Source organism: Gouania willdenowi, chromosome 9 (genome assembly GCF_900634775.1).
Source record: "Gouania willdenowi chromosome 9, fGouWil2.1, whole genome shotgun sequence".
Lineage (NCBI taxonomy): Eukaryota > Metazoa > Chordata > Actinopteri > Blenniiformes > Gobiesocidae > Gouania > Gouania willdenowi.
This window is the reverse complement of record NC_041052.1, coordinates 38,697,532-38,724,341: the sequence shown is the minus strand read 5'-3', so window position 1 is coordinate 38,724,341 and position 26,810 is coordinate 38,697,532. Positions and strand designations below refer to the sequence as shown.

Here is a 26,810-nt window from a genome sequence, read left to right as displayed (position 1 = left end):
AGACATGGAGGGTCAAAGGAGAGGAGGCGTGCCTAATCCTGTGGGATGAGAGGCTTTTATACAGCATATGGAGATGGGATGTAGAGATGTGCTCAGCCGGGCATGGATCACAAAAACCTTCCTAACTGACAGAAGAGACTCCCAGGAGAGCAGTGTTCAACTACTACAGGAAGAAAAACATGGAAAAGGCAGAATTTCAAGGAAAACAACTTTTCGTGCAAAACATATACATAGATATAGATTTTTTAAAAATATAATAGATCGGGAGTGTATAATATATTTTAGTTTAGGGGCCAAATACAGACCACTTTGATCTCAAGTGGGCCACAAATTTTAGATGGGAAAACAAGAAGTTTCAACATTATTCTGCCCTAAATTCAATATAAAGTAATGAAAGTTAAAGAAAATGTCCAATCTTTAAATTGCCTTGAATTTGTGGGCAATTTTTATCCAATTTAAGAAAAAAAAATGTGGAGTAATTTTAATAAATTTGCAGGATTTTGCAAAAGATGAAAAATTTTGTGATTAGAAATGACTGTAATCATGTGATAAAAGCGTGGGAAAACTGTCCGCCCTGGGCAAATATTGTGGATATTCATTGAATTTATGTATTTGGAACTGCTGAACTATTTTTACTCAAAGATTCATGTTTTTTGTAATCTGGACTTTATCCTGCGGGCCGAGTTTGATGCTCTAAAAGGCCGGATTTGGCCCTTGGGCCTTGAGTTTGACACAAATGGAATAGATGTCAAAATGCAGCAATACATCTGAATAATGACACAAAGATATTTCAGGATTTAATCTTCCAGCTCGAATTTCACACATTTAATAGTAGTAAACCGTTGTTTAATGTAACTTTTATGAATTATTTCAGTCATTTTGGTTTGTTGTCATATAAAACAAATATGTATATATATAAAAAAAAAAAAAAACATGTATACAAAACAGGTCAGAAAATCCGAGTAAATTTCAAAGTAAATTTTCTGATAAATGTTGTTTGAATAAATGAAACTTTAACATATTATTTTAAAAAAAGAAGAGAAAATGAACTTGCTGGAATTATGTATATCTGCCTAACTGGATTCTATATTTGCTGCTGTAGTGAATGTGTGGAAATTAAACATCTTTATTTATTTATTTCAAACAAATGAATAAACAGAAGAAAAATAGATTAAATTAAATAGATGAAAATGAATAAACAAATCTTTTATCATTTATGATTTTAATTTTATTATTAACAATTTCTACTTGTATCTAATGGACAAATACTAGATAATGATAATAATCATAAAGATTATGTTTCTCTTGTAACTGTAAAAATGACAGAAGTGTGTACAGTTGTTGACAGAGTCCACCGCTGGATGTCGCTCGTGGATAAATTAACCGGAAAAAGCACGCACGGACTTTTAACAAAGCGGAAGCGGCTCTCTGTTAGCAGTTAGCATTTAGCATTTAGCCATCATGGCGCAAGATGTGAAAGTCAGAGCCAAACGATATGAGAAATTGGATTTTCTGGGAGAGGGTCAGGTAGGTGGCGTGGGGGATTCTTTCACATGCATGCCTGTATTTCTCTCTGTGGTAGTTTGTAGATATTTACTGCTCCAAAATACACAGAGAAACAATGTAGGATGGTTGCTAATGTCAACAGTATCTAAATGGTGTTATGCATCCACTGGTAACACGGCTAACTGATGACGGTTTGGTTACGGTTTAGATTCGTCTATTTTTTGACGATGTAGGCAAACGTTATTATTATCCTTCTTGTTATGGGTTTGCTTCTAAAGTTTTGTGTGGATAAAAGTATTTTTATTTTATTGAAAGTGAGGATATAAAAATATTGATTTATCTTTTTTTTTTATTTTTTTATTTCTTTTTTTCAATTCACTGTTTGAACTAGTACGACTATTCGGATACAAAACTAAGTGTTTTCTTTTCTGCTATTTATTTATTTATTTATTTAATACTTTTAATTGCCAGCCAATGTACTGAAGTTAGAAGTTGGTCACCATTCTCCTGGAGAACCAGTCGTTCCCAAACACCGGACAGGAGTCACAACAGCAAAGCTAAATCAGTGTGTGTTTTATTCTCTTTTTCCAGTTTGCTACAGTATACAAAGCCAGGGATAGAACTAATGACACCATAGTTGCCATTAAAAAGGTAAGAACAATAAGAAGTGTCATTTTGGTCCTATAGGAACTATAGGAATTTGTTAATTTGTTGTTGTTTCTTCTTTCAGATTAAGGTTGGTCACCGCACTGAGGCTAAAGACGGTGAGTCATGACTTCATTCTAGCTTACTTGTACTTTTGTACTCACAACATAACTAAACCGTCCTCACTGTAGGTATTAATCGAACTGCTCTGCGAGAAATCAAGCTGCTGCAGGAGCTGCATCATCCAAACATCATTGGGGTACTTTTACTCACACAGCCTGTGGTTACTGGGGTTACACACTGGTTACACACTGGTGTCACTATTGTCTGCCCTGTTTGTTACAGCTGCTGGATGCTTTCGGACATAAATCAAATATCAGCCTGGTGTTTGACTTCATGGAAACAGACTTGGAGGTGAGATGAATTCCTGATCAGTCTAAGAAAACGTAACCCTGTAGTCAAACTACTCATAAACACTGTCAGGTGTTTGGGGATGGATGAATGGTATCTGAAGACAGATGCACTACAAATGATAGTCGTTGGTTGTCGTTGGCCCCCAAAGTAAATGCACAAAGTTTGTTTTTTTTAAAGCACAAAATGACAGCAAAAATAACAGGAAAACAATAAATATACAAAATTATATACAGAAAAAATATAAAATGACTCCAAGAACTCACTAAATGTCAACAAAAAATGACAGAGAAAATATATAGAATGATCACAAAATGACATAAATAGACAAAAAAGGCTCCATAAACACACAAAATGACAACACACACACACACACACACAACATACGATATTTACACAAAATGACAGAAAAATATACAAAACCACAACAAAAATACACAGAACAAATCCATAAACACACAAAGCAACAAAAAGTCAGAGAAATATACACAATTACAACAGAAATACAGAAAATGACTCCAAAAAACACACAATACAACAAAATTGACAAAATACATAGAATGACAAAAAATAAATACACTAAATGGCTTCAAAAATACAGATCAATAGACTGGCTCCAAAAACGCACAAAACAACAACAATACACACACACGCAACATGCTGTAATTACACAAAATGACAAAAAATGATACCAAACCATAACAAAAATAAACAAATTAACACTATAATTACAATACAACAAAATGTCAGAGAAATATACACGTTTACAACAGAAACACACAAAATGACAAAAAAAACACAATGCAACAAAATTGATAAAATACATATGACAACAAAAGTACACTAAATTACTTCCAAAATACACATAGACTAAAAAGGCTCCAAAAACGCACAAAACCACAACAAACTACATACAACATACTGTAATTACACAAAATGACAGAAGAAAAAAAAACATAAATCCATAAATACACAAAGCAATAAAAATGTCAAGGAAATGTACAAATTTACAACAAAAACACAAAAATTACAAAATACGTAGAATTGACAAGAAAAAAAAAAGCACTAAAGGACTTTCCAAATTACACATAAACACACAAAATCACCCCCATAAACAACAACCTAAAAACAAACTGTAATTACATAGACACAGAATGACAACATAAATATATACAAATACCTGAAATGGCTACAAAAACATACACAACGAAAAGTATGTGTCAAAATGACAGGAGTACAAATTGACGGCAAAAACACCCTTTGTTGATATTGTTGATGAAAACACGTCGTTGTAATGAACAATGCTGAAGTATTTGTTGTTTTATAACGTTTTTCAAACAAACACTGTAGGTTTTTGTAACACTGTGATATATTTGGACTTGTAATTAGAATTCATGGAAAACTCAAGTGAATCCAGGTCAGGGGTTTTGAATCTGGGGCGAAACAAAAATAAAGCGAGGACAAAGAAATCAATGTGAGCCCTCAAGGTCAGAACATTTTTCCACTTCCCGCCTCTTCTTCGTACATCACGCTGACTGAACCGTTGCAAAACAAGATAGAAATGCTTGAAAGGAATCAATATCACACAATAAACGGATGCCCTTCGCAGCTCACAGGCCACAGACCCACCTGTGTGATTTAATCACTGCTGCTGAAAACCTATTTGGAGCTCACATATAGCTCACTCACACGCTTGGATTTATTCTCACCATTTGGAATTTTTTAACTGCTCCATCTGCCACAATGGGTGTAATTTCATTTTCAAACGTGTGGACAAAAGGCACACGATCCTAGAAAAGGTGAACAATGATTACACTCATTAGGTCAGACGTGGACAAATGAGCAAAACACAATAGGAAAAAGAAAATACACAAAATTGCTCCAAAATACAAGAGGACTACAAAAAGAACTAAAAAATATATGAAACGACAACAAAACTCCACTTGAATAACAAGAAAATATATGAAATGACCACAAAAGTAACTCCAAATATAAAATCTGACAACAGAAATACACAAAATGACAGAAGAAATGTACAAAACGACTACAGAAATGCGCAAAATGAATCCTAAAACACACAAAATGCACAAAAACAACTGAAAAACATATAAAAGGGCAACAAAAATAATAGGAAAACATATACAATGGCAACAACAATCTGTTGAAAGACCACAAAAACAAAAAATGACTCAAAAATTGCACAAGACAGCTGCAAAAAAAGTATGACTGAAAAGTATGTAAAACGACCACTAAAATAACTGGAAAATACATAAAAGAACAGAAAATAACAGAAAAAATGCGTGAAAAAGTACAGAAAAGGACTTCAATGATACACAAAAAATAACAGGAAAATATATAAAATGATGACATAAATAAACAAAATGACTCCAAAAGTACGATCTAACAACACAAAATGATAGAAAAACGACTTAGAAAACACGCAACACATCTAAAAATGCACAGAAGTAACTGAATAATGTATGAAACAGCTACAAAAACACACAAAATGCACAAGACACCTACTAAAATGGAAAAAAGAAAAAAACAACTGAAAAGTATATAAAAACGACCACCAAAATAACAGAAATATATATATATAATGACTACAAAGATACACAAAGGGGGTATGCTACGAAGCCAGATTACCTTATCGCGCTAACTTCCGGGATTTAATCAGTGTGTGCTGTCCTACGAAGCTCGCTAACGTTTTGCAGAGCTAAATCTCCATGGTAACTTAGGCTGAACGAATAGCCTGGTCAGGACCAGATTTTTTTTTTTCTGGCTAGGATGGGAGTGGTGGCCTAGTGGTTAAGGACGCCTGGCTTGTAATTAGAAAGTTGCCGGTTCAAACTTCACCTGGGCCATCACTGTGGGATGTTGAGCAAGTCCCTTAACCCTCCCCAGGTGCCGCAAAAATGGCTGCCGACTGCTCCTCAGGGATGGGTTAAAATGCAGAGGACAAATTTCATATGTGTGTAACAAACATATATATGACCAATAAAAGCAAAAAGCCCAATTTAATTAAATTTTTTAATTTAATCAGAGCCATATAAAGAGAGTTGCGACAATGGAAGTCCAAAATGCTTGACGGTCACGTGATTCATGTAGACGAATTTGTTTCCCGGAAGTTGTTGGCAGACAATTCGAATTCATTGATTCCTAGTGACATAACTGGGATTTTTGGTCATTTGTCATTAGGGATGTAACGATTCACTCAACTCCCGATACGATTCAATTCACGATACTGGGTTCACGATACGATTTTTTCATTTACAAAATGGGACTGTAGACAAATTTTTTTTTTTTGGGAAAAAAACTAGAAAATACTGTACTATTTTCCTTTTATTTTTCATTGTCAAAATAATTCCTTGATAAACTATTCAAAACAATGCAATTTAACTAAAAATAAATCTTGAATGAAATAAATAAAGGAATAATACAAATGAAAATGAAGTCTATTAATTTAAATTCTGGTTCTATAATAAACAATGCAAAACTGCATAATAGTTATTTTTCTTTTAAAAGTGCAACTGAAAATGTATTTTGTGCCTTAACAATTGGACTTTAAAAAAAAAACAAAAAAAAAACGTGATTGCACTGATTTATGTCATATTTGTTTGGACCAGCAGAGGGCGCTGGTAACACAGTGGTCGGTTGGCATGCAGCTATCTTGCAGTGAAGAAGAGAAGCTATGCTAGCAGACAGAGCTAATAGAAAAACGTGAATTTTACAGATATTCAAGTAATATTACAGATATTCTTTAGGTGCTAAAGGGGTAAGGAATCATTTATTAACATATTTAAGAGTAGAAGGCGGCCAGAAAAAAAGTATTAGCAGACTCCGCCCGCCACCTAAACTAGTGGATAAAAAAAGTACTGCGATTCAATTTTCAGAAAATCGATATCAACCGTGATACCTATTAATCGATTTTTAACTGCCTTGCGATTAATCGTTACATCCCTATTTGTCATCAATAACTGCATTCATTTACAATATTTATACAGTACACCATCATATGTATATGTATATACAATGTGTTTATGTAGTTTCCATAAATAGTTTTTTTTCCTAATGTGAGTTTGTTTTAAAATGAGTGTAAACTGCTAACTTACCTGCTTTTTTGACGTAGTTGAGGCCAACATTAATTTTTGGTTAAAATGTAACCGTGTTAATATGTATTATATACAGGATGTATTGCTTTGAATTTTCTTTTATGTGTGGTATTAAGAGCAATCACATTTCAATGTTTATTGACATACTAATAGCCATACAACTGTTATGCATACAACCAACTTCTATGTAGAAGGGGGAGGGTGTTTAAAAATTCATACTAGTTTTTCTTCCATTTCAGTAATCCCATGGTAATTAAAGGTTTATGTAATCTTAATTTAATTTGTAATTTTTTCAGGTATCTATATATTTCAAATACCCCTGTATGTCATATTTATAACACAATATATAAATGAATACATAACATTTACAAGGCTTAGGGTCAGAATAACTCCACTGTCTACTTTTTGTTTTGGAAAAGGCAGAAATATATCTTTCGCTTGCATGTGCAGAAATCTGAAAAAACATTTATTATGTTTATACATTACATATATAAAAATAGACATTAGATTTTTACTATTCACTTATGTACCAAGATGAATGTATTAAATAAACGTCCAGTCGCCACTCGCTCTGAAAAAGGAGTGAAAATGTTTGGCTTCTCAACCGAACCAGAGAAGAGAAAGAAATGGTTAATAAATCAAGATTATAACTATAAAAAAATCTATGAGGTAATCATATTCAAACACCTCATTTGCACTTTTTCACAAATGACACAATTGAAAAGCTTACTGTTTAATTTTTAAAAGAAAATGAAGATATGTAGCCTATGTGGTATAAAACTGAGTTGTGTGTGTGTGAAGTAAACTCAAGTTATTCTGCAGGCACATTTTCAGGCATTGATTGATTAATTATTATTATTAATAATTTAATTTACTACAGCAAAATAATACACGTTTGAAAGTGTTATCTCTAATTTCACATCGCATTAAGAAAATAAATTGAACTTTGTGGTTAAGGCTGTGTTTATCCAGTAACGTTAGCATATCCTAGCCTCATCATATATAGGAATAATCCACTAACTGCTTTAATGCACACATTAACGGGTTTAGATACTCTGATGATGATAATAATAATAATATCCAAAATGATTATTTAAATGTCTTATCGTTCAAAAGTGCATCACAAACTGTCTAATCCGCTGTAGCTTCATTAGCTGCAAAGTCAACTGTTCACTTCCATCGAGCGATTGAGGCTCCATGAGCCATTGCTGTAAAAAAAAAATGAACCATTGGAGTGAACGGAGGTGTCGCAGCTCTTTCTCTATACGGCTCTGCTTCTGACCAATTAATGGAGAACCTGGCAGAGCGACCATCTTTTACAATATTCTCTCCTGTCAGCTGTCAGATCAGATCCACACAGACGTGTTCACACATCACCTTTTATTGGACTTGTTTTCTAAGAGAGCTGATTGGTCAGAAGGCGGGACTTTAGCACTCACTCAGATCCTAGCCAGAGCAAAACCTGCTCCCAACCAGGCTAGTCGTTCAGCCTAAGTTACCACGGTGATTTAGCTCCGTAAGATGTTAGCCAGCTTTGTAGTCCAGCACACAATGATTCAATCTTGGAAGTTAGCGTGATAAGAGGAAATCTTGCTTTGTAACATTGGCCGGGCCCTAAATGCTAACATAAATGTTGATCATGTGACCCTCAGAACAGAGAGAATCACTTGTTTGTGATAGAATTTGCTCATTAAATGATAAAATGTGCTGAAAACTCTAATGCGTATGTGTGTTTTCTAGGTGATCATCAAAGACACCAGCCTAGTTTTGACTCCAGCCAACATCAAAGCCTACATCCTGATGACTCTGCAGGGTTTGGAGTACATGCATCACCACTGGGTGCTCCACAGGGTGGGAAGCCCCGCCCACCACTCACTGCTCTGTGTAAATTCTCAACACAAAACTTTTTAACACACATGATTTTTTACATATGGTCAGGATCTGAAGCCAAACAATCTGCTGTTGGACGGTAGTGGAGTGCTGAAGTTGGCGGATTTCGGCTTGGCGAAGTCGTTTGGCAGCCCGAGCAGAGTCTACACACATCAAGTCGTTACACGGTTTGTCTCAGTGTTGAAAGGAGATTTTTTACTGTTGATATTTCAAAGTAGATGATCGATTAACAGGGTTCTCACCATTAACTTTTCACATCATATGGATGCGAGTGAGCGCCACCTGTGTGGAAAATTTTGAAATATATAACTCTCTGAGGGCCAAATTTAGTGAAGTAAAGCTAAAGTTTTTTTTTTTTGTTGTTTTTTAAAATCTTTGTTCCAGTCTTACTTTAAAGCCAAAAGTTATTTGTTGAATTGGTGAAGGGTCATGATGAATGTAGTTAGATTCTTTTCTTTCTATAATGCTGCTGGAAATGTAATTTCCCTGACGGAGCCTTCCCAAGGGATTAATATAGTTTATTTAGTCTAAACTAATCTAGTCACTCATGCATGGTATATATTTTCCACTAACAAATCCTCACACACACTGTTTAGACAAGAAATAACATTTTATTCCAAAGGATGATTCCAAGATGCGCTTTTCAAATTTAAATGAGGTGTTCTAATCTGAGTAGCATTCGTTCTTTGGTTAAAGTTTGTTATCAAAATAACAAATATGCGGTGTGGTTATTTTGTTTTACTAACTTAACACCAAAACGGAAAAATACAGAAAAATCATAAAACAGATAAGCAGCGTTTTTCTGTTTTAAAATTAAATCTTGTTTTGTTTGTGAGATATTTGGATATTGTTTTAATCTCATCACACAGATGGACTTTTACTCCTAGACAAAGGAGCAATAAGGCACATTACTGATGAACTGGTGAAATGTAACGTTATTAATACATTAATAAACTGGATGTTAAGTAAAACATACACATGATATGTGACAAAAGAAAACAGAGGTGGTGTAATGAATCTACTGGTGCTCCTCATTTCTTGTGATCAACTTCGTGTGTGTTGACGACTGCCGTCAGTGACTAGTGGTATTAAAACGTGCAAAATAAATACTTTCACCGTCCTCAAAAAGCTGTAATTGTTTTCGTAAAAGTTCTAACATCTACAGGTATTGTTCCTCAAACCAACCTCACAGTCGATAGTCAGTCACCAGTTTATTTGGATACTATTTGGAACATAACATTGTAAAACAAAACCACAACGTGAGCAGCTTTTTACGAGCTACAACATCCACAGACGACATAAAAACAAGAGCAGGACCAGGAAACTGCTGAAATAAATCCTAAACAGTCCTATTGTTTGAGGAGACCTGGTCCAGGACCTGTGGAGGGAAATGAGGTGCCGCAGACTTTAGTTCTCACTCTAATTTCCCCGTAAATATTCAATTATCTCACAAACGGAACAAGTTTAAAAAAATTAAATCATTCAATCAATCAATCAATCAATCAATCTTTTATTTGTATAGCGCCAAATCATAACCAATGGTATCTCAAGACACTTTACAGTAGAGCAGTCTTAAGGACGGACTCTTCATTTTATGGATATACACATGCATATATACGTATATGCACATACATATATATCCCACACCCAACATGAATTCATCATGGAGGCAAGGAAAACCTTCTGTTAAGCAGCATGAACCTTGTGTAGATCCCATTCCTATGATGAACAGCCATCCATTATGCTGTGTTGGGTGTGTGCAGAGGAAAGGGTGGAGACAGAGTTGTTTAGACTCTGTAACTCCACACTGAGGATCCCACGGACCTGCAAGACAAAAGCCTGAAGGAGTACAGGAGCAAACACACAAGGGAAGAAGCAGACATAGAGGGAGTGTTTGAGAGAGGAATGGGACCCTCTCCGGTCTCTCTCTAACCTAAATGACCTCTCTCTTAAAGCCCTCTCCAACCTCTCTCCAACTGAGCATGCCAGACCCCCCACCGGCAGTCTATGCCTATTGCATCTTAACTATGAGCTATGAGCTGGTTCCTAACTAAAAGCTTTACCAAATAGGAATGTTTTGAGCCTAACCTTAAAGGTAGAGAGGGTGTCTGCCCCCCGAACCGTGGTTGGTAGATGGTTCCAGAGAAGTGGGGCCTGATAACTGAAAGCTCTTCCTCCTATACTACTTTTAGAGACAAATGGAACAACGAGTAGTCCAGCATTTTGAGAGCGTAGTGTTCTGGGGGGATTGTATGGCACTACAAGCTCCTTGAGATAGACTGGTGCCTGTCCATTTAGGGCTTTATAAGTGAGAAGAAGAATCTTGAATTATATTCTATATTTTATGGGAAGCCAATGCAGAGAGGCTATTGCAGGAGTAATGTGATCTCTTCTAGTTTTAGTCAGTACACGTGCTGCAGCATTTTGAACCAGCTGAAGTGTCTTAAGCGACTTGCTCGGGCAGCCTGCTAAAAGAGAATTACAATAATCCAGTTGAGAGGTAACAAAAGCATGGACTAGCTTTTCGGCGTCGCCCTGAGACAGGATAGATCTGATTTTAGCAATGTTACGGGGATGGAAGAAGGCAGTTCTTGAAGTTTGTTTTATGTGAGAGTTGAAGGATAAATCCTGATCAAATAGAACCCCAAGGTTTCTAACAGTTGTTCTTCGTGCCAGAGTAATGTCATCTAGGGCAGTTAGGCTAGCATAGGTTTCTCTAAGGTGTCGTGGGCCCAGTACAATGACCTCAGTCTTGTCTGAGTTGAGAAGAAGAAAATTTTGGTCCATCCAGGCCCTAATGTCCTTTAGACAGGCTTCAAGTTTAGATAGCTGATTTGTCTCACCTGGCTTCATTGATACATACAGTTGGGTATCATCAGCATAGCAGTGAAAGTTAACAGAGTATTTTCTCATAACATTACCAAGGGGGATCATATAGATACAGAAGAGGATTGGACCTAGCACAGAGCCCTGAGGAACCCCGTAGCTTACTTTAGTGTACACAGAAGACCTATTATTCACGTGTACAAACTGGTACCTATCAGATAGGTAGGACTTAAACCAGTTTAGGGCAGTCCCTGTGAGTCCAAGTAATTCCTCTAATCTCTCTAGTAGAATATAGTGATCTATAGTGTCAAAAGCTGCACTAAGATCTAATAAAACCAGCACTGAGAGTCGTCCTTCATCTGAAGCCCAGAGTAGATCATTAGTTACTTTAACTAAAGCAGTCTCTGTGCTGTGTTGAGCTCTAAAACCTGACTGGAAGTCCTCGAACAGGTTTTGAATGTTTTGAAAGAAGTCACAGAGCTGAGCCGCCACAACTTTCTCAAGAATCTTTGAAATAAAAGGAAGATTAGATGTAGGCCTGTAGGTTGCTAAAGTGCTGGAATCAAGAGTAGGTTTTTTGAGAAGGGGTTTGATTACAGCTACTTTAAAGGACTGTGGTACGTAGCCTATTGATAGGGATATATTTATTGTCTCCAACAAAGATGGGCAGACTAGGGGAACAACTTCTTTAAACAGCTTAGTTGGGATCGGATCTGAAAGGAAGGTCGATGGTTTGGAGGATGAAATAATAGAGTTAAGTTCCTGAAGTCCTATATGTGTGAAACAGTTTAGGTTAGGCCTATTTACATTTAATGGTACAGCAGGCCCAGGTGAAGGCAGGGAGTGGCTAATTTTATCTCTAATCTTATGAATTTTATCGTTAAAAAATGTCATAAAGTCCTCACAGCTGAGGGCTAGAGGAATCATGGGCTCAATAGAGCTCTGACTTTGTGTTAGCCTGGCTACAGTGCTGAAAAGGTACCTCGGATTATTTTTATTTTCTTCAATTAGTGAGGAATAGTATGTAGATCGACTATGTCGTAAGGCTGTCATGTATTTACTATGGCTTTCTTGCCAGAGTATTCGTGACTCCTCTGTTTTATTGGAGCGCCACATTCTCTCTAATTTACGGGTTGTTTGTTTGAGTGTGTGAGTTTCAGAGCTAAACCACGGAGCTTTCCTCTGACGTTTAGTAGTTTTTTCCCTCAATGGGGCAATTGAGGCCAAGGTGGATTTTAGTAGACTAGCAGAGCTATCGACAAGCAGATCCAGTTGAGAGGAGTTATAATTAATATCATAGTTATTTATTGGATGGTGCACTGAGTTTAAGGCAGCAGGAATGGCCTCTTTAAATTTAGCCACAGCACTATTGGACAGATTTCTACTCGTAACTATTTTATTGCACAGTGCGAGATCCTCTAGGATAATGTTAAAAGATATTAAAAAGTGATCTGATAGCAGAGGATTTTCAGGGTAGACTTTTAGTTCACTAATATCAAGGCCATATGTTAGAACAAGATCAAGAGTATAATTTAAACGATGAGTAGCTTCATTAATAGTTTGAAAAAAGCCAACTGAGTCTATTAGGGACATAAAGGCTGAGCTCAGGCTATCACTATCTTTGTCAACATGGATATTAAAATCTCCTACTATCAGTATTTTATCAGAACTGAGGACTAAGTTTGATATAAACTCAGAGAATTCTGATAGAAATTCAGAATAAGGGCCTGGAGGACGGTAAATTATCGCAAATAAGACTGGCTGGCAGGTTTTTGATTCGGTATGAGATAAATTTAGAACCAGGCTTTCAAAGGAAGTGTAACTGGCCTTTGGTTTAGGATAGATTAGGAGAGAGGAATGATAAATAGCTGCTACACCACCTCCACGGCCTATGTCTCGTGGCATATGAGTATTTAAATGACTGGGAGGAGTGGCTTCATTTAAACTAACATATTCATCTTGATACAGCCATGTTTCAGTTAAACAGAATAAATCAAAGTTATTTACTGAGATAAGGTCATTTACTAGTAGAGATTTGGATCTCAGTGATCTAATATTTAATAGAGCACATCTAATGGTTTTATGTTTTGGTGTTTCTAGATTTGAGATTTTAATTTTTTTCAGATTTTTATAATTGATAGCTCTTTTATTTGATTTTATGTTAAAATCATTGTGAAATTTGGGTCGGGGGACAGACACCGTCTCCATAAAATAATATTCATCACCATCACAACAGTTGTCATGGCGATGAACACAGCTATCACAATAGCAATGGGAGGGAAACTGTCCTAAGGCAAGCGCAGAGGGGCGTGGAGGACTCCACCTCTGTAACATGGTCTCATTCATGAGATGTCATAACAGTGACTGTGCCATGTTTTCTGATAGTAGAGATGCTCCCGCCAAAGTAGGGTGGATTCCATCTCTTCCTATCAGGTTCGGTTTTCCCCAGAAGGATCTCCAATTATCAATGAAGCCCACCTCGTTTTCTGGACACCACCTCGATAGCCAGCGGTTAAATGATGACATGCGGCTATACATGTCATCACTGCTCAGATTTGGTAAGGGACCAGAGAAAATTACGGAGTCCGACATTGTTTTAGCATAAGCACAAACTGATTCAATGTTCACTTTGGTTGCTTCCGACTGACGACGTCGGGAGTCATTAGTGCCGACATGGAGGACTATCCTATCAAACTTACGGTTACTCTTTGCCAGCAACTTTAAATTTGATTCTATGTCGCCCGCTCTGGCCCCTGGGATGCACCTCACGATGCCCGCTGACTTTGCTAGCTTCACGTTTCTCACTATGGAGTCGCCAATTATCAGAGTTTGTTCCCTGGTGAGTGTGTTGTCCTCACGGAGGGGGGAGAACCTGTTTGAGACGTGAACATGGTGGTGTCCCGAGCGGCTTTTTGACCTTCGACTATGCTTACCACGGACAGTAACCCAATCATTGCTGGCCGGGGGGGAGGCTCAGCTAGAGCTAGCACGGTCCGCACCGGCTAGGTCCTGCTTGCTAGCTTCGGTTTTGGTATCAGAGGTGCGGAACCGCTTCTCCAGATTGTTGATCCTCGCCTCCATATCTAACAGTACGCTACACTTTATGCAACTACCATTGTCCCTAAAGGAGGACGAGGAGTAACTAAACATCTGACACACCGGGCAGGAGAGCGGAGGGGAGGAGAGAGAAGCCATAGGTGCTAAATTTAAGCTATGCTAAGCTAAGGACAAAAGGAAGTTTAAAGGAGATTACGCTGCCTATAAGAGGCGAGATTGCTTTTTACTTAACCTTCGTACGTTTAACTGTACGGTAAAAAATTTAAACAAGTGTTTTCAAGGCTAAAATATCAATGACAACAAGTTTGATTAGAGTTAGCAGAACACAGTAGTAGAGCGCTGCAAGCAGCGGTAGAGCGTAAACAGGAAATGATCGATACGTCAGCACGTCACAAGCCACCAGCACGCCACCAAATAAATAAATAAAACAGGAAAAGAAACAAACCTGTACCCTTTGTTCTTTGGTTATTTTTTTTCAAAACCAAATAAAAAAATAGAAAAAACTGATTACCGGTATTTTTTTGTTTTATTCATTTAAAACCAGAAACAGGAAAACGTAAAACCAAATTCCAAAAGAACTGTGTATTTCTGATTGGTTTTAATATCCAAATAACAATGGCCACATATTATATTGTTTTGTATGTTTGTCTTTTCAAAAAAGCGCAGTTGATTCTATATCTATACCGGTGTTATAGTTTAAATGGCGATCATTTTAACTGGAGACTGACTTTCCATGTAACTTTACATTCAAGTTGAAAATAATATTTGATACAGAAGTGTATAATGCACCCCATAATCATGTTTAGCCAGCTGTTATTTATCGTTTAGTGTCTTTGAACAGGTTTATATTTTATTCAGGCCCAGGCTACCTGTGAGCAGCTGTAACCTGTGGGATGTTGCTACTGTCAGAAGTGGGTCACCAGTTGACATTGACAAGAAATAATGCTTTGCTCAGTTAAAAAATAATAATAATTTAAAAATATATAAATGTATACAGTATATAGAAAACTCTTCTCACATCACTATATTTGTGTGGATTTACAATAATTCCATCGCAAGTTAATATGAACTCATAGCGTTTGTTTCGCTGAATACATTGCATACGTGTGCTGTGATTAAACCTGTGATGGGATAGCTGAATTTATAAGGTGTTGGACACTCGTTGGACACATAATAGGTCAATGAAAATGTGCAGCATAAATCTCTATGTGTAAGACATGTCTTCTGCATTATGTTTAAGTGTGTTTATGTCATTTCACTTGCTTAACGTTTACCGCCGACACATTCAAGTCGATGTACAAACAATGAAACACATCTTATAATCATATTTAGTCAGATGTACGTGTTATTCACTCTACAGTGACAGTAAATAGGCTAGATTTTATTTTTGACTATACACTACCTGTGACCAGATGTAACCTGTGGTATATTGCAACTGTCGGAAGTAGGTCGCCAGTTGATCTGAAACAAAATCATAGTTTTGGACCGTGAAGGCACCGCGCTTAAGTTTCGCGGCACAGATTGTTTGAAAAAGGTTAATTTGTGAACAACAACAATTATGGAGATAGCTTCTACGTGTGTAAACTCAGGTAAACGCGGTCACAAGTTAACAGTGCGTTTCTCCTGCGACCTCTAGTATAAAAGGTATGTAGAAATTAGAATAGTGAGCTGACAGCTGATCAGTGACCGAGCGGTTAATGCAGCGGATGGATTTAACTTTTTCTCAATGACGCAGGATCGATTCCCAGTGGAACTGACTCAAGTGTTTATGTAATTTTATTAAACAGATCATATACGTGTTCATTGTTTTATTGTTTCATCACATTATACAGACTGTAGATTTAGTAAAAATACAATAAGATCACATGGGGTTGAAGAAGTGCGAAACACGTAACTTCCTGTTTACAACGGTGAGTCCACTTTACAGTCCAGCTGCAAACACGATCACATATTAACACTTTAAACAGATGTACAACGTAAATAAAAGGTACCCGGCATCGACGAGAGCAGTTTAGCATCCTGGTCCTCTTTGACCACATCTGCCGTTGCTGTAGCAACTAGCCACACTAACGGAAGTCGGTCACCAGTTAAAATGGTCGCCACTTAAACTATAACACCGGTATAGAATCAACTGCGCTTTTTTGAAAAGACAAACAAACAAAACAACATAATATGTTGCCATTGTTATTTTGATTGATTATTTAGAAATACACTTGTATTTGGTTTTTCCGTTTTCCTGTTTCTGGTTTTAAATTAATAAAACAAAAAAAAACACTTTTATGGACACGCCCCCTACACACAACTCGACTATTCACATCTGTGTGCGAGCATGTAGAATGATCCGTGACGAGCAGCTTCATGTGTCGCTACGCGCTACGTCCGATTGAAGCTCACTATTGAACCGTAATTACGTTAACCAAACGGAGGATGCACACAGGCAGCAACGGGGGCAGCTAAGTGGCTGCAGGGCTCCTTGGGGTCCTCAGGTAAAGACGGGAACAGATCGCCTGTAATAAATAGACGGTGTGGCTGATGTATGCGTTTCTGGGTTATTCAGATTAAAATGCAAGCCTGGAAGTCCCTTTTGTGTCCAAGTGTGCACCAATTATTATGACTGTACCAATTAAAACAATAAAAAACAGAAATCCCTGCTGCTGAAAACGCACCGTAGCGGGTGGCATCGCTCCGTATGGGATCAAAATTAGGCCCGGGCCCCCTACGCGAGAATCCTGAGAAACATGTCTGCCATTGTTTGGTGTTCATTCTTATTAAAATCCAAAGTGAATCAGGTCATGAAGCGACTGCATGTGTTGTGCAGGTGGTACCGCTCACCTGAGCTTCTGTTCGGTGCCAGGATGTACGGCGTGGGCGTGGACATGTGGGCGGTCGGTTGCATCCTGGCAGAGCTGCTCCTTCGGGTATAGCAGCCGCCTCCTCCTCCTCACTGCTAACATTAAACCCACCACCAGGGGGCAACACTGTTCCTTCACACATCTCTGTTCTCTCTCTGCTGCAGATCCCTTTCATGGCTGGAGACTCAGATCTGGACCAGCTAACAAAGATCTTTGAAGCTCTCGGGACTCCCACAGAAGAAACTTGGCCCGTGAGTGTGTGCTTTCCTCTTCATTGCTCGTTATCTCGATGAAACATGCATCTTATATTGCCAGTGTCTCCACAGGGAATGAGCAACCTTCCAGACTACGTGTGTTTTAAACAGTTTCCCGGCACACCTTTGGAACACATCTTCAGTGCAGCCGGAGATGATTTACTGGAGCTGCTGGAGGGTCTCTTTACCTTCAACCCTTCAACACGGACCACGGCCACACAGGTAATGCTTAAAACCACCAGAGCTGGTCCTAGTTTAGTGTGTGAGGTTTAAACTATTGACAATAACAATTTGTTATAAATAAAAAGTATTATTATTATTATTATTATAAGAGCTTTTCAGAAACTCAGACACATTACAGTTGTCAAAACAACTCGGGCAGTGCCCGTAGGAAGTATGTATTACTATAGAAAAGTGGGAGGTTAAGTAGCTTTGGATGGCCAAATGAGGTTGTGTTTGAAGGTGTATCTGAATGTGCAGAGTGATAACTATTGTTTTCATATATTTAAATGAATAAATTGGGAAAAAGCAACGCACCAGCATGAAGTTATGCCTGGAGAAACACTTTGAGACACTCACGTTTACGTGGGAGCTTTAATTCCTCTTTAATTCAGAATAAAAGTTAAATCATCTTTAAACTGACCTTGTAAACACTTAATTCCTAATGCAAATTAAATTCTGAATTACACACGCGCGTGGTTCAGCCAAAGCGAGCAAAAAATTAAGCCACAGTGGAGCATCGTTCCTTGAGTTCCCCTGTCTCAAGTCTGCTTTCCCAACACAGAGCCTCTGCCCGTCCCGCTGCGCACTCGCAAGACACACACACAGCGGATCGCTGCTCCCCTCAAAATCAGTAGGCGGGGGTGGGCTCTCCAGCGATTGGCTCTGGTGCACATGTGACTGTAGTGGCTCCGCTCTGGTGGACAGTTTTATGAATTAATTAATCAACAGTACTATTGCAGTCCAAATGAATCCGACATTGCACACCTTTGAACCAAAAGGCAGCCATGTTGAACGTCTCAGCTCTGTCTGTCCCTGAACGACAGAGATGGTAAATGGTAAATGGACTTGATTTTATATAGCGCGTTATCACCACACTGAAGCAGTCTCAAAGCGCTTTACATGTCAGCGCTTTACATGTCAGCTCATTCACCCAATCACTCTATTTGAGACACACACAGAGACAGACAGAGATTCGTTGCTTTTATAGAGATTACACACAAGTCAAAAAAGAAACTAACAACAACAAAGGTAAATGCGTAACAGTACGTTAAAAGCTTGTTTAAAAAGGTGAGTTTGAGAGTTGGAGGGTCGGTGCAGTGTGTGTTCCAGAGGGAGGGGGGCAGCTATGGAGAAGGCTCTGTTCACCCAGGTTCCGTGCTTGGTTCTGAGAGGGAGAGATAGGAAGTTGGCTTTTAAGGAACAGAGGCTGCGTGCAGTGGCATGAGGGTGAAGGAGAGCCGTGAGGTGGGAGGGGGCGGGGCCTGGTGGTTCAGGGCTTTATGTGTGAGGAGAAGGATTTTGAATGGATACGGTAAGGGACAGGGAGCCAGTGGAGATTTTGAAGGACAGGGATGATGTGTTGGTGTGTTAGGTGTGGGTGCGAAGGCGCGCAGCAGAGTTTTGGATGTATTGTAGTTTATGAAGGACTTTAGATGATGTGCCAAGCAGAATGTTATTGCAATAGTCAAGTCTGGATGTGATGAATGCATGGATAAGGGTTTCAGCACCAGAAAATGAGAATAGTGGACGCAGGCGGTTATGTTTGAGGTGGAAGAAGTTGGGTGACATGGTGGTCAAAGGAGAGCTGAAACTCAAAGATGACTCCCATATTTAGGATATGAGGGGAGGGAGAGAGAGTGGAGTTGTCTGTTGTGAAAGGAATTGGTGAGTGATTTGTGGGCTGATGATAAGGTGAGAGAGAGGAAGTTGGTGAGCATTTATTTCCTCTTTTAGGCAGTTTGTCAGGGTAGAGCGGGTTTCAGTCGTGATTGAAGTGGTAGAGATAACCGAAAAAACAAAGTACAACCTAAATTTAATTTTTTTTTGTTGCTGTAATCATGTAATGCTTCTAGTTACTGTATGTTTGAATGCAAATATGTGTTGAGAACTTGTCCATCCACAAAATAATAGTTTAATTACAAACTACAGAGCATCTCATTATAAAAGCAAGGGATCTCTGTCTGTCTGTCTGTCTGGCTGTCTCTGGATCAGGATCAGACTGACCTGAGAGTTTCAACATGGCTGCTGCTTGTTTCAAGGGTGTGCAGTGTCGGTTTTGTTTGGACGCCCCACCCCCATGCCACAGTTAGAACATTGGAACATTGGTTCTTTCTCTACAGTGATGTCATCAGTCCTACCTCCACAGTGATGATGTCATCAGTCCTACCTCTACAGTGATGGTGTCCCACCTTCAAACACAACCTAATTTGGCCATCCATGAAAAAGCTACTTAAAATCCCACTTTTCTATAGCATTACATACTTCCTACGGGCACTGCACTAGTTGTTATAAGTATTTATTGCTATCGATTTCTGTGGTCATTCATATTCATGCATTTAAGCTTCAGTTTTTATGTTTATGTTTTTCATATACATGATGTTTTGAAAAATTTATATGTAGTTACAGTGGGTACATGTGATTTAATACTTCAGTGCATCCATTCACATGTAACTTTATTTTTAATAAGTAATTAAATTGACAAACTTATGGTTCTCCACCCATATTTACAGGTAAATGTCGGGCTACATTTAGAATCAGTGTTTTGCAAAGAAAAGTGATCAACCTGACCTGTGGTCACCCTTTGATAAGTCCGCAGCATTAAATAGATCCTCCTGTTGAGCTGCTGCTGCTGAAATGCTAAAAATGCATCACATTGAACACCGCACACACTGATATGCTTTTGTTCAGTGTGTAATGATCCCACACTTTCAGCCACCATCTTTTTCTTCTCCATAAACTTTGATTTTGGACGTTTTTAAACTACTTTTTTATCTAATAATTTGCATAGATTCCTTTTCTCAATGGGTTTAGTTGGTTTATTTTACGAATCATTTTGGCCCTAGATCCAAATATAGATTGTTGGTCAAAAAAAAGGGTCAGACACCAAGCTGTTGATAGTCTGTGCTTCACAAATTGCATCACAGTTTTAAGTCCTGGAGTTAATTAATACTTTATTGCATTAATTAACAGACAGCTGTCCTCAAAAGTACACTGCATATTCATATATATGCACAACACAACACAAAACAGACAAAAGCAGAAACAAAATAAATAATTGGGGATAAATAAAAAGTGTAAGTGCCTTTTTTGTCACACATCCTTTGATAAGTCTACTTAGTCTATTTTCAGAGAAATTTTTTTTCATGTTTTGCAAGTTATCGCTAATTGTTAATTTGTTATTTTATAGCAAATTAACAATTAGCTGCAACACATTAAAAAGTGGGATATCCGTCTTGTTTATTATTAATAGTACTGGTATTCTTAAAAGATGTTCTAATTTCAGGTTTTTATTTAGTTCAAAGATATGTCGGTGCTCTCTCTTCCTCTTTCAAGAATTTGCTCAGAGTAGGGCATTTACGAAGCATATGTATATCATTTGCTTTTTCCTTTCCAGTCCTGGACTTATTAATACCTGTAACTTAATAATTTTCTCCAACAGGTCTTGGACATTTTTTTATTATCACGCAAGAGTAATGACACCTTTTTAAAGGTATGATTACAATAGAGTTTTACTACAATCAATGGCAAACAACTTTCACAAAATCTGTTGGAGTTGTAATGGGCCACCTTTATCAAAAATGTGATTGTCTGATCTGAGTGTCGTGTGGTTTTGTGCATTTGTGTTGTGTTTGTTTTTGTATGTTTTCTGTGTCTTTGTAGACGTCTTGTGTATCTTTCTGTAATGTGTGCTTTTATTTTGTGTTTTTGTTGGGTTTTTTTCTGTGTGACTTTTGTTGTCGTCGTGTGTTTCATCAGATGTTTTGTATTTGTCTTTCTGTGGCTTTGTTTCAGGGGCCACACAAAACGAGACCAAAGGCCGCCTGTGGCCCATGTCTGTATTAGAGTATAACAAAAATGTCATATTATTAAAAATACTAAAAACTAGACTAAAACTAAAACTTCATTATACGAACTAAATTTTAAAGGTCCAGTATTTTGCTACTTTTCACCCATTTCCATTGAACCCCAACAACATAGTATTTGAGGTTTATTTTCCCAAACAAGAGTTTTAGTCTCTGAAAAGTCACCCTTTGAGCAGTTCTAAAAACGGACTGTTTTAAGGCCTACTTATGCATATTCATGAGTAGGCGTGTCTGTAGATGCTGACTCCACACGACAGCTGATCACTAGTAATTTTCTTTTGCTAATCACGCACTAAACTGCACATTACAGTAAAATACATGGCTATTTAAGCAGCTATTGTGAATGTGAGTCAGACAAACACAGTTTCAGGGTGTGTGTGCAGCAGCAGCAGTGGAGTCAATCAGCTGTATCAGCTGCTTCAAACACTCACCGGTGCTTCTACATCGCTTTCTTCTCCTCTCCACTACTTATTACAGGAATAGTCCATTCAAGGTGATGGTCCACTGTTTTGTCCAACCGGGTCACAAACACGTCAGATCATCTCAATGGCGAAACGAGGCGGCATAACGGATACTAAAAATGGAACTGATTGTAACTGCTCCTTGGGCGCTACTCCGTGGCTACCCACTGCTCCTATACAGTTAAAATGCTATCAAACAATTTTACGAGTTAATGGATTTGATGGGCTACAAAAAATAACTTGAATTTGATAACACATGATTATATCAAGCATGCATAACTAGCCAGCACGTTAAATATATATTTCCCCACATAAATAAAATCTCTATTTTCTTCCACAATAGTATTTTTGTTAGTTTAGTTATCTTACGCTATAGGGAGCCATTGCACAAGAGTCAAAGAGCCACATGAGGCTCCAGAGCCGCAGGTTGCAGACCCCTGACCTAAGCGAATAGAAATCAAGGAACAAAAGGTCACGCAGATGTCGTGACCCAGCTGGCATAACAGGTGCTTTCCAAAGGGTGGTTTTTAAACAAGGTGTTGCATTTGTGGTTAACACGTGCTTTACAAAACAGGGAGTTATAACACTTCAGCTGTCTGTCAAGCAAAGTGTTACTTCTAATACCTTCTGTTGAAGTAAGGTGCATGTCAGAACAGGAAAATAGCTGTCATGATTAAATAAGCATTTTTGCAGGATAATAATGAATGATTAATACACATCATACAACAAAAACTAAAATGAGTCAAAACAGAAAAACACTGCTTGTCTGGTTTTGGATTTTTCTGTATTTCTGTTTACGTTTGAAGTCAGGAAAACAAAATAACCACACAGTTTATTTTAATTTGGTTTTAAAACAGAATAACTAAAGAACGAACAGTACACAGATTATTTTCCAACCAAGTAATACATTATTTTCTGGTGCGACGCCGACTCACGTGATTTGAAATTGAGTCGTTGGCCCTCCTTAGAGCGAACATGGCAGACTCGGAGAATAAAGAACCATATTAAACAATCACCAACTGCAGCTTTGTGCTAACACATGAGATGCTAACCCTCCAGCTGTTCTTCTTCTTTTCCTTCCTCAGGCTCTGAAGTCGAGCTACTTCAGTAATCGACCTGCACCGACTCCCGGTCCTCAACTCCCTCGACCAAACTGTCCACCAGACGCTTTACGGGAGAAGGAAGCTGTGGGACACAAAAGAAAAATCGAAGGCCTCGATACAAGTGAGGAACAGCCACTCTGCTTCTGCTCTGAAGCACCTTTCTTACAATTGAATTGTGGATCAAAGTGTTTCACAGAAAGTTGCTAATGTGATTAACAAAAGTTAAAAATGATTAAAAAAAAGCTTTAGAGATTAATGCACACAGATGTAATTTAATAAAATAATTATAAAGATGATAAAATAAGAGTGTTAGAAATAAAAAACAAAGCAGAAAAGGTAACAATTTTAAAAATATAAAACATTAAAATTAGCATTAGAAAAATTGAGAACCCTAAAAGTTATAAAAATCATAAAGCACTACATAAAAGCCAGACTGAATGAGTAGGTTTTGAGCTTGCATTTAAAAATCGTGATACTCTCGGCTCATCTCTACTGTTCCACCGTCTTGGAGAACAAAAACTAAAGGAGTCTCCAAACTTTTTAGTTTTGCTCAAATAAAGCTCCTGAATATTCTGTGGTTAGCAGAGTTTCTACTGTGGAATGAGGTGTGAGGCAGCAGCTTCTCAAACATCCCATTTAGACCCAGAACGTGTGACACGCCCTAAAAGCTCCCACTCCATTTGAACCTTTCATTTCAGTGGGTGTTGGCTGCAGTTAGAGGCCCAGAATAGAAAGAAAGCGGAGCACGCGTTACGTTTGTTACTAAAACACGGACCGCTCTGAGAAGTTCAAAGCGTTCCCAGTTCTTCCTGTGGTTTGCAGCATAACGGCCACTGACTAAAGTTCACAGTCAGCACTGTGCTGTGTTACAGGGAAACGCTCCTAACACAGGGGATCCAAACCTAAAGCTGCTGGAGACCATCTGTTTGTACTCAGATAAAGACATGAAGTATAGTCCTCATAGATCAATAAATCAAAGATGATTTACCTAAAAGGTTAAAATTGCCACTTAAAGTTTATATTGATCTCCTCTGTAAACATTCTCTTATTGACATTGCGGGAAAATTTCCCCACATTACCTTGTGGGAGGTGGAGTCTCATAGACTTGTTTTATTTTTGCAATGAAACAAATGCATTTATTACAGGAAAGGTCTCCAGATATACTTTTTAAGTTTTTGGTTGAAATTGTCTTTATGCCCTGACAGAAATTAAGATCTTATGTGCTCTGAAAAAGGAAAGAAGAAAATATGTCATCTGTAGCAGCTGTAAACCTGAAAAACTTCGACCAATGAAAAAAGACTGCGCGTCACCGGTGACGGAGTTAAAGGCGGAGCCCTTGGAGGAAGCTACGTTCAAAATCATGCTAGCTTTCGAAAATTACCTACCCTGCCTTTAAGTGAAGTGAGCTGATTGTGTTTGGTGGCTCGTGATTGTACACGTTGATCACATCAAATCTGTGTGTGTGTACAAACATTGATACATCAAGGTTAATCTATGCCAGTGGTTCTTCACAGTCCTGTAGCCTGTAGTATGACATTTACAACATAGCTGATGTCTTTATCTGATTAAAAAAAAAAAAGGTATTGTCTCCAGCGACTTTCAGCAGCGTCCAGGTTTTCTTCCGTGTGTGAGCTTCTATCTAAAATATGAATACATTTTTGTTTTTTTTCCAGCTGTGATGAAGAAAAGGTTGATTTTCTGAGCGGATCAGACCTGGCACGTCCCACGGTTCCCGCTGAAAGAACTCCGACTCCTGCTGCAGTCTGGAAGTGTCGTCAGGAGTTAAAAACTACAAAAGGTCCAAAACAAGCAGCTGTGACTAATGTCATGTTGTGACCTCTGCCTGGAAACGGTTTGTGAGCTTTGGCTCTGAACATGTTACAGTGCAGCTATGAACAGAACTGTGTGTGTGCGTGCGTGTGTTCACTACTTGAAATGAACTGTTATAATGTGTATTTATATACCGGAGTAGACAACAACAACAAACAGGAAATCTGTTTCACAGAATGGTAATTTTATTTTGTATAAAAATAAATAATTGGTGTAAATGTTCATAAATCTTCTACGTCTCTGACTTTGTCTTTCAGTTTGTTTCTCTGAGAGATTTGTTTAATAATTGTGCGCCTGTCTTTGACTCTATTACACAGAATCGAGGATTCACTTATTTTAGTTTGTTATTCTGTGACGGAAAAATACACTGCTGCTCTGTTTCTGAGTGACAGCTGACATTTTCTGAGTTTCCTAAATGTATTTTTGTTTATTTTTTATAGATTGAATTAGAGCTGAACGATTTTGGAAAATAATCTAATTGTAATTTTTTTCCTCAATATTGCGATTGCGATTTAATATGCAATTATCTTTTTTTTATTTTAGTATTATTTATAAAATGTAAATTTTAAAGCACAGATTACAACAATCAAGCAAACAAATCTGTGGCTTTAGCTCTTCAACAAATCTAACTAGCTTAACGTTTCATTAAACATGTGGACTGCGCTTCTTAAACACTCTGAACTTAACAGGACAGTCTGTAAATAAATAAAATAAACAGATATAAATAAAGCTTACTAATATCTAGTCCGTAACATCACACATACTAAAGTGCAGGAGAAGTAAGAACTAATATCTGCTTTAACCAATTGGATGTTTTTTTTTAGGTAAATCAAACTCCCAACAAACTTAAAATAAATTAAATAAAAAATTAGAAAATTGCATTTTAGATCGCGATAATATGGCAAATGCACCAGCATTTTTCCAATTACAATTAAGATTATAATTATTTTCCCCCTGAAATCAATTACAATTACATTCTCAATTACTAAAGTTCAATTGCAATTACTGAGCCTTTAATTAAAAAAACCCCATAAAACATAACCTTTGTGTTAGCTTTCTGTTAGCATCTCTTATGATAAAGGGTCAGTTTTGACCTATGTCTTAAATAAGTTGTAAAATACACTAAAAATAATATCTATGTAATTAGTTTCTCATCCCTTGGTTAGGTTTCCTTATCTATGAAAATATTGGTATTAATATTTTTTATGTCGGTGCCTTTTTTCTGTCACTATACCCCTCAATTTATTTTTATTTTTTAAATGGTATATTGATCCTCAAGAGAATGGACAGGTAAACTTGATATGAAACATATTTCAATAGTAGTTTGATGGAATTTCAAAAGTCAATTATCTGACCTCAATTACGATTGCAACAGCAACAAATTTTTTTCAATTACAATTTTGGTTATGATTATATCGTAACTGTAATTGATTACCAATTACAGTTATAATTGACCCCAACCGTGTGTGTGTGTGTGTGTGTGTGTGTGTGTGTGTGTGTGTGTGTGTGTGTGTGTGTGTGTGTGTGTGTGTGTGTGTGTGTGTGTGTGTGTGTGTGTGTGTGTGTGTGTGTGTGTGTGTGTGTGTGTGTGTCTGTGTCTGTGTGTGTCTGTGTGTGTCTGTGTGTGTCTGTCTGTGTGTGTCTGTCTGTGTGTCTGTCGTGACCAGGGTTGGGGCCAATTGTAATTGCATAATTGATAATTAGTTACAATTAAGATATAATTGTAATTGTGATTTTAAAAATCTGTTGCTAGTTTTGTGTTTTTAAGAGTATTTTCT

At 37.6% G+C, this 26,810-nt stretch overlaps 1 protein-coding gene across 1 annotated transcript; it reads left to right on the top strand.

Moving 5' to 3' along the window:
- The first annotated feature begins 1,401 nt into the window (after nucleotides 1-1,401).
- On the top strand, nucleotides 1,402-25,500 carry cdk7 (cyclin-dependent kinase 7). The gene is made up of 12 exons (XM_028458610.1): nucleotides 1,402-1,527; nucleotides 2,098-2,157; nucleotides 2,237-2,270; nucleotides 2,343-2,410; nucleotides 2,497-2,565; nucleotides 8,415-8,525; nucleotides 8,613-8,731; nucleotides 17,266-17,365; nucleotides 17,464-17,550; nucleotides 17,626-17,775; nucleotides 23,185-23,323; nucleotides 24,876-25,500. The coding sequence occupies exons 1-12, from the start codon at nucleotides 1,462-1,464 to the stop codon at nucleotides 24,902-24,904; spliced, it is 1,032 nt and encodes a 343-aa protein (XP_028314411.1). The 5' UTR covers nucleotides 1,402-1,461; the 3' UTR covers nucleotides 24,905-25,500.
- Nucleotides 25,501-26,810: the final 1,310 nt, after the last annotated feature.

What these genes read in the sequence shown, in the direction of transcription:
- cdk7 (XM_028458610.1), top strand. Translation starts at nt 1,462, where the DNA reads ATGGCGCAAGATGTGAAAGTCAGAGCCAAACGATATGAGAAATTGGAT. An exon ending in ACACATCAAGTCGTTACACG is followed by an intron (nt 8,732 to 17,265) that starts GTTTGTCTCAGT and finishes TGTGTTGTGCAG; the next exon opens with GTGGTACCGCTCACCTGAGC. An exon ending in CCACAGAAGAAACTTGGCCC is followed by an intron (nt 17,551 to 17,625) that starts GTGAGTGTGTGC and finishes GTGTCTCCACAG; the next exon opens with GGAATGAGCAACCTTCCAGA.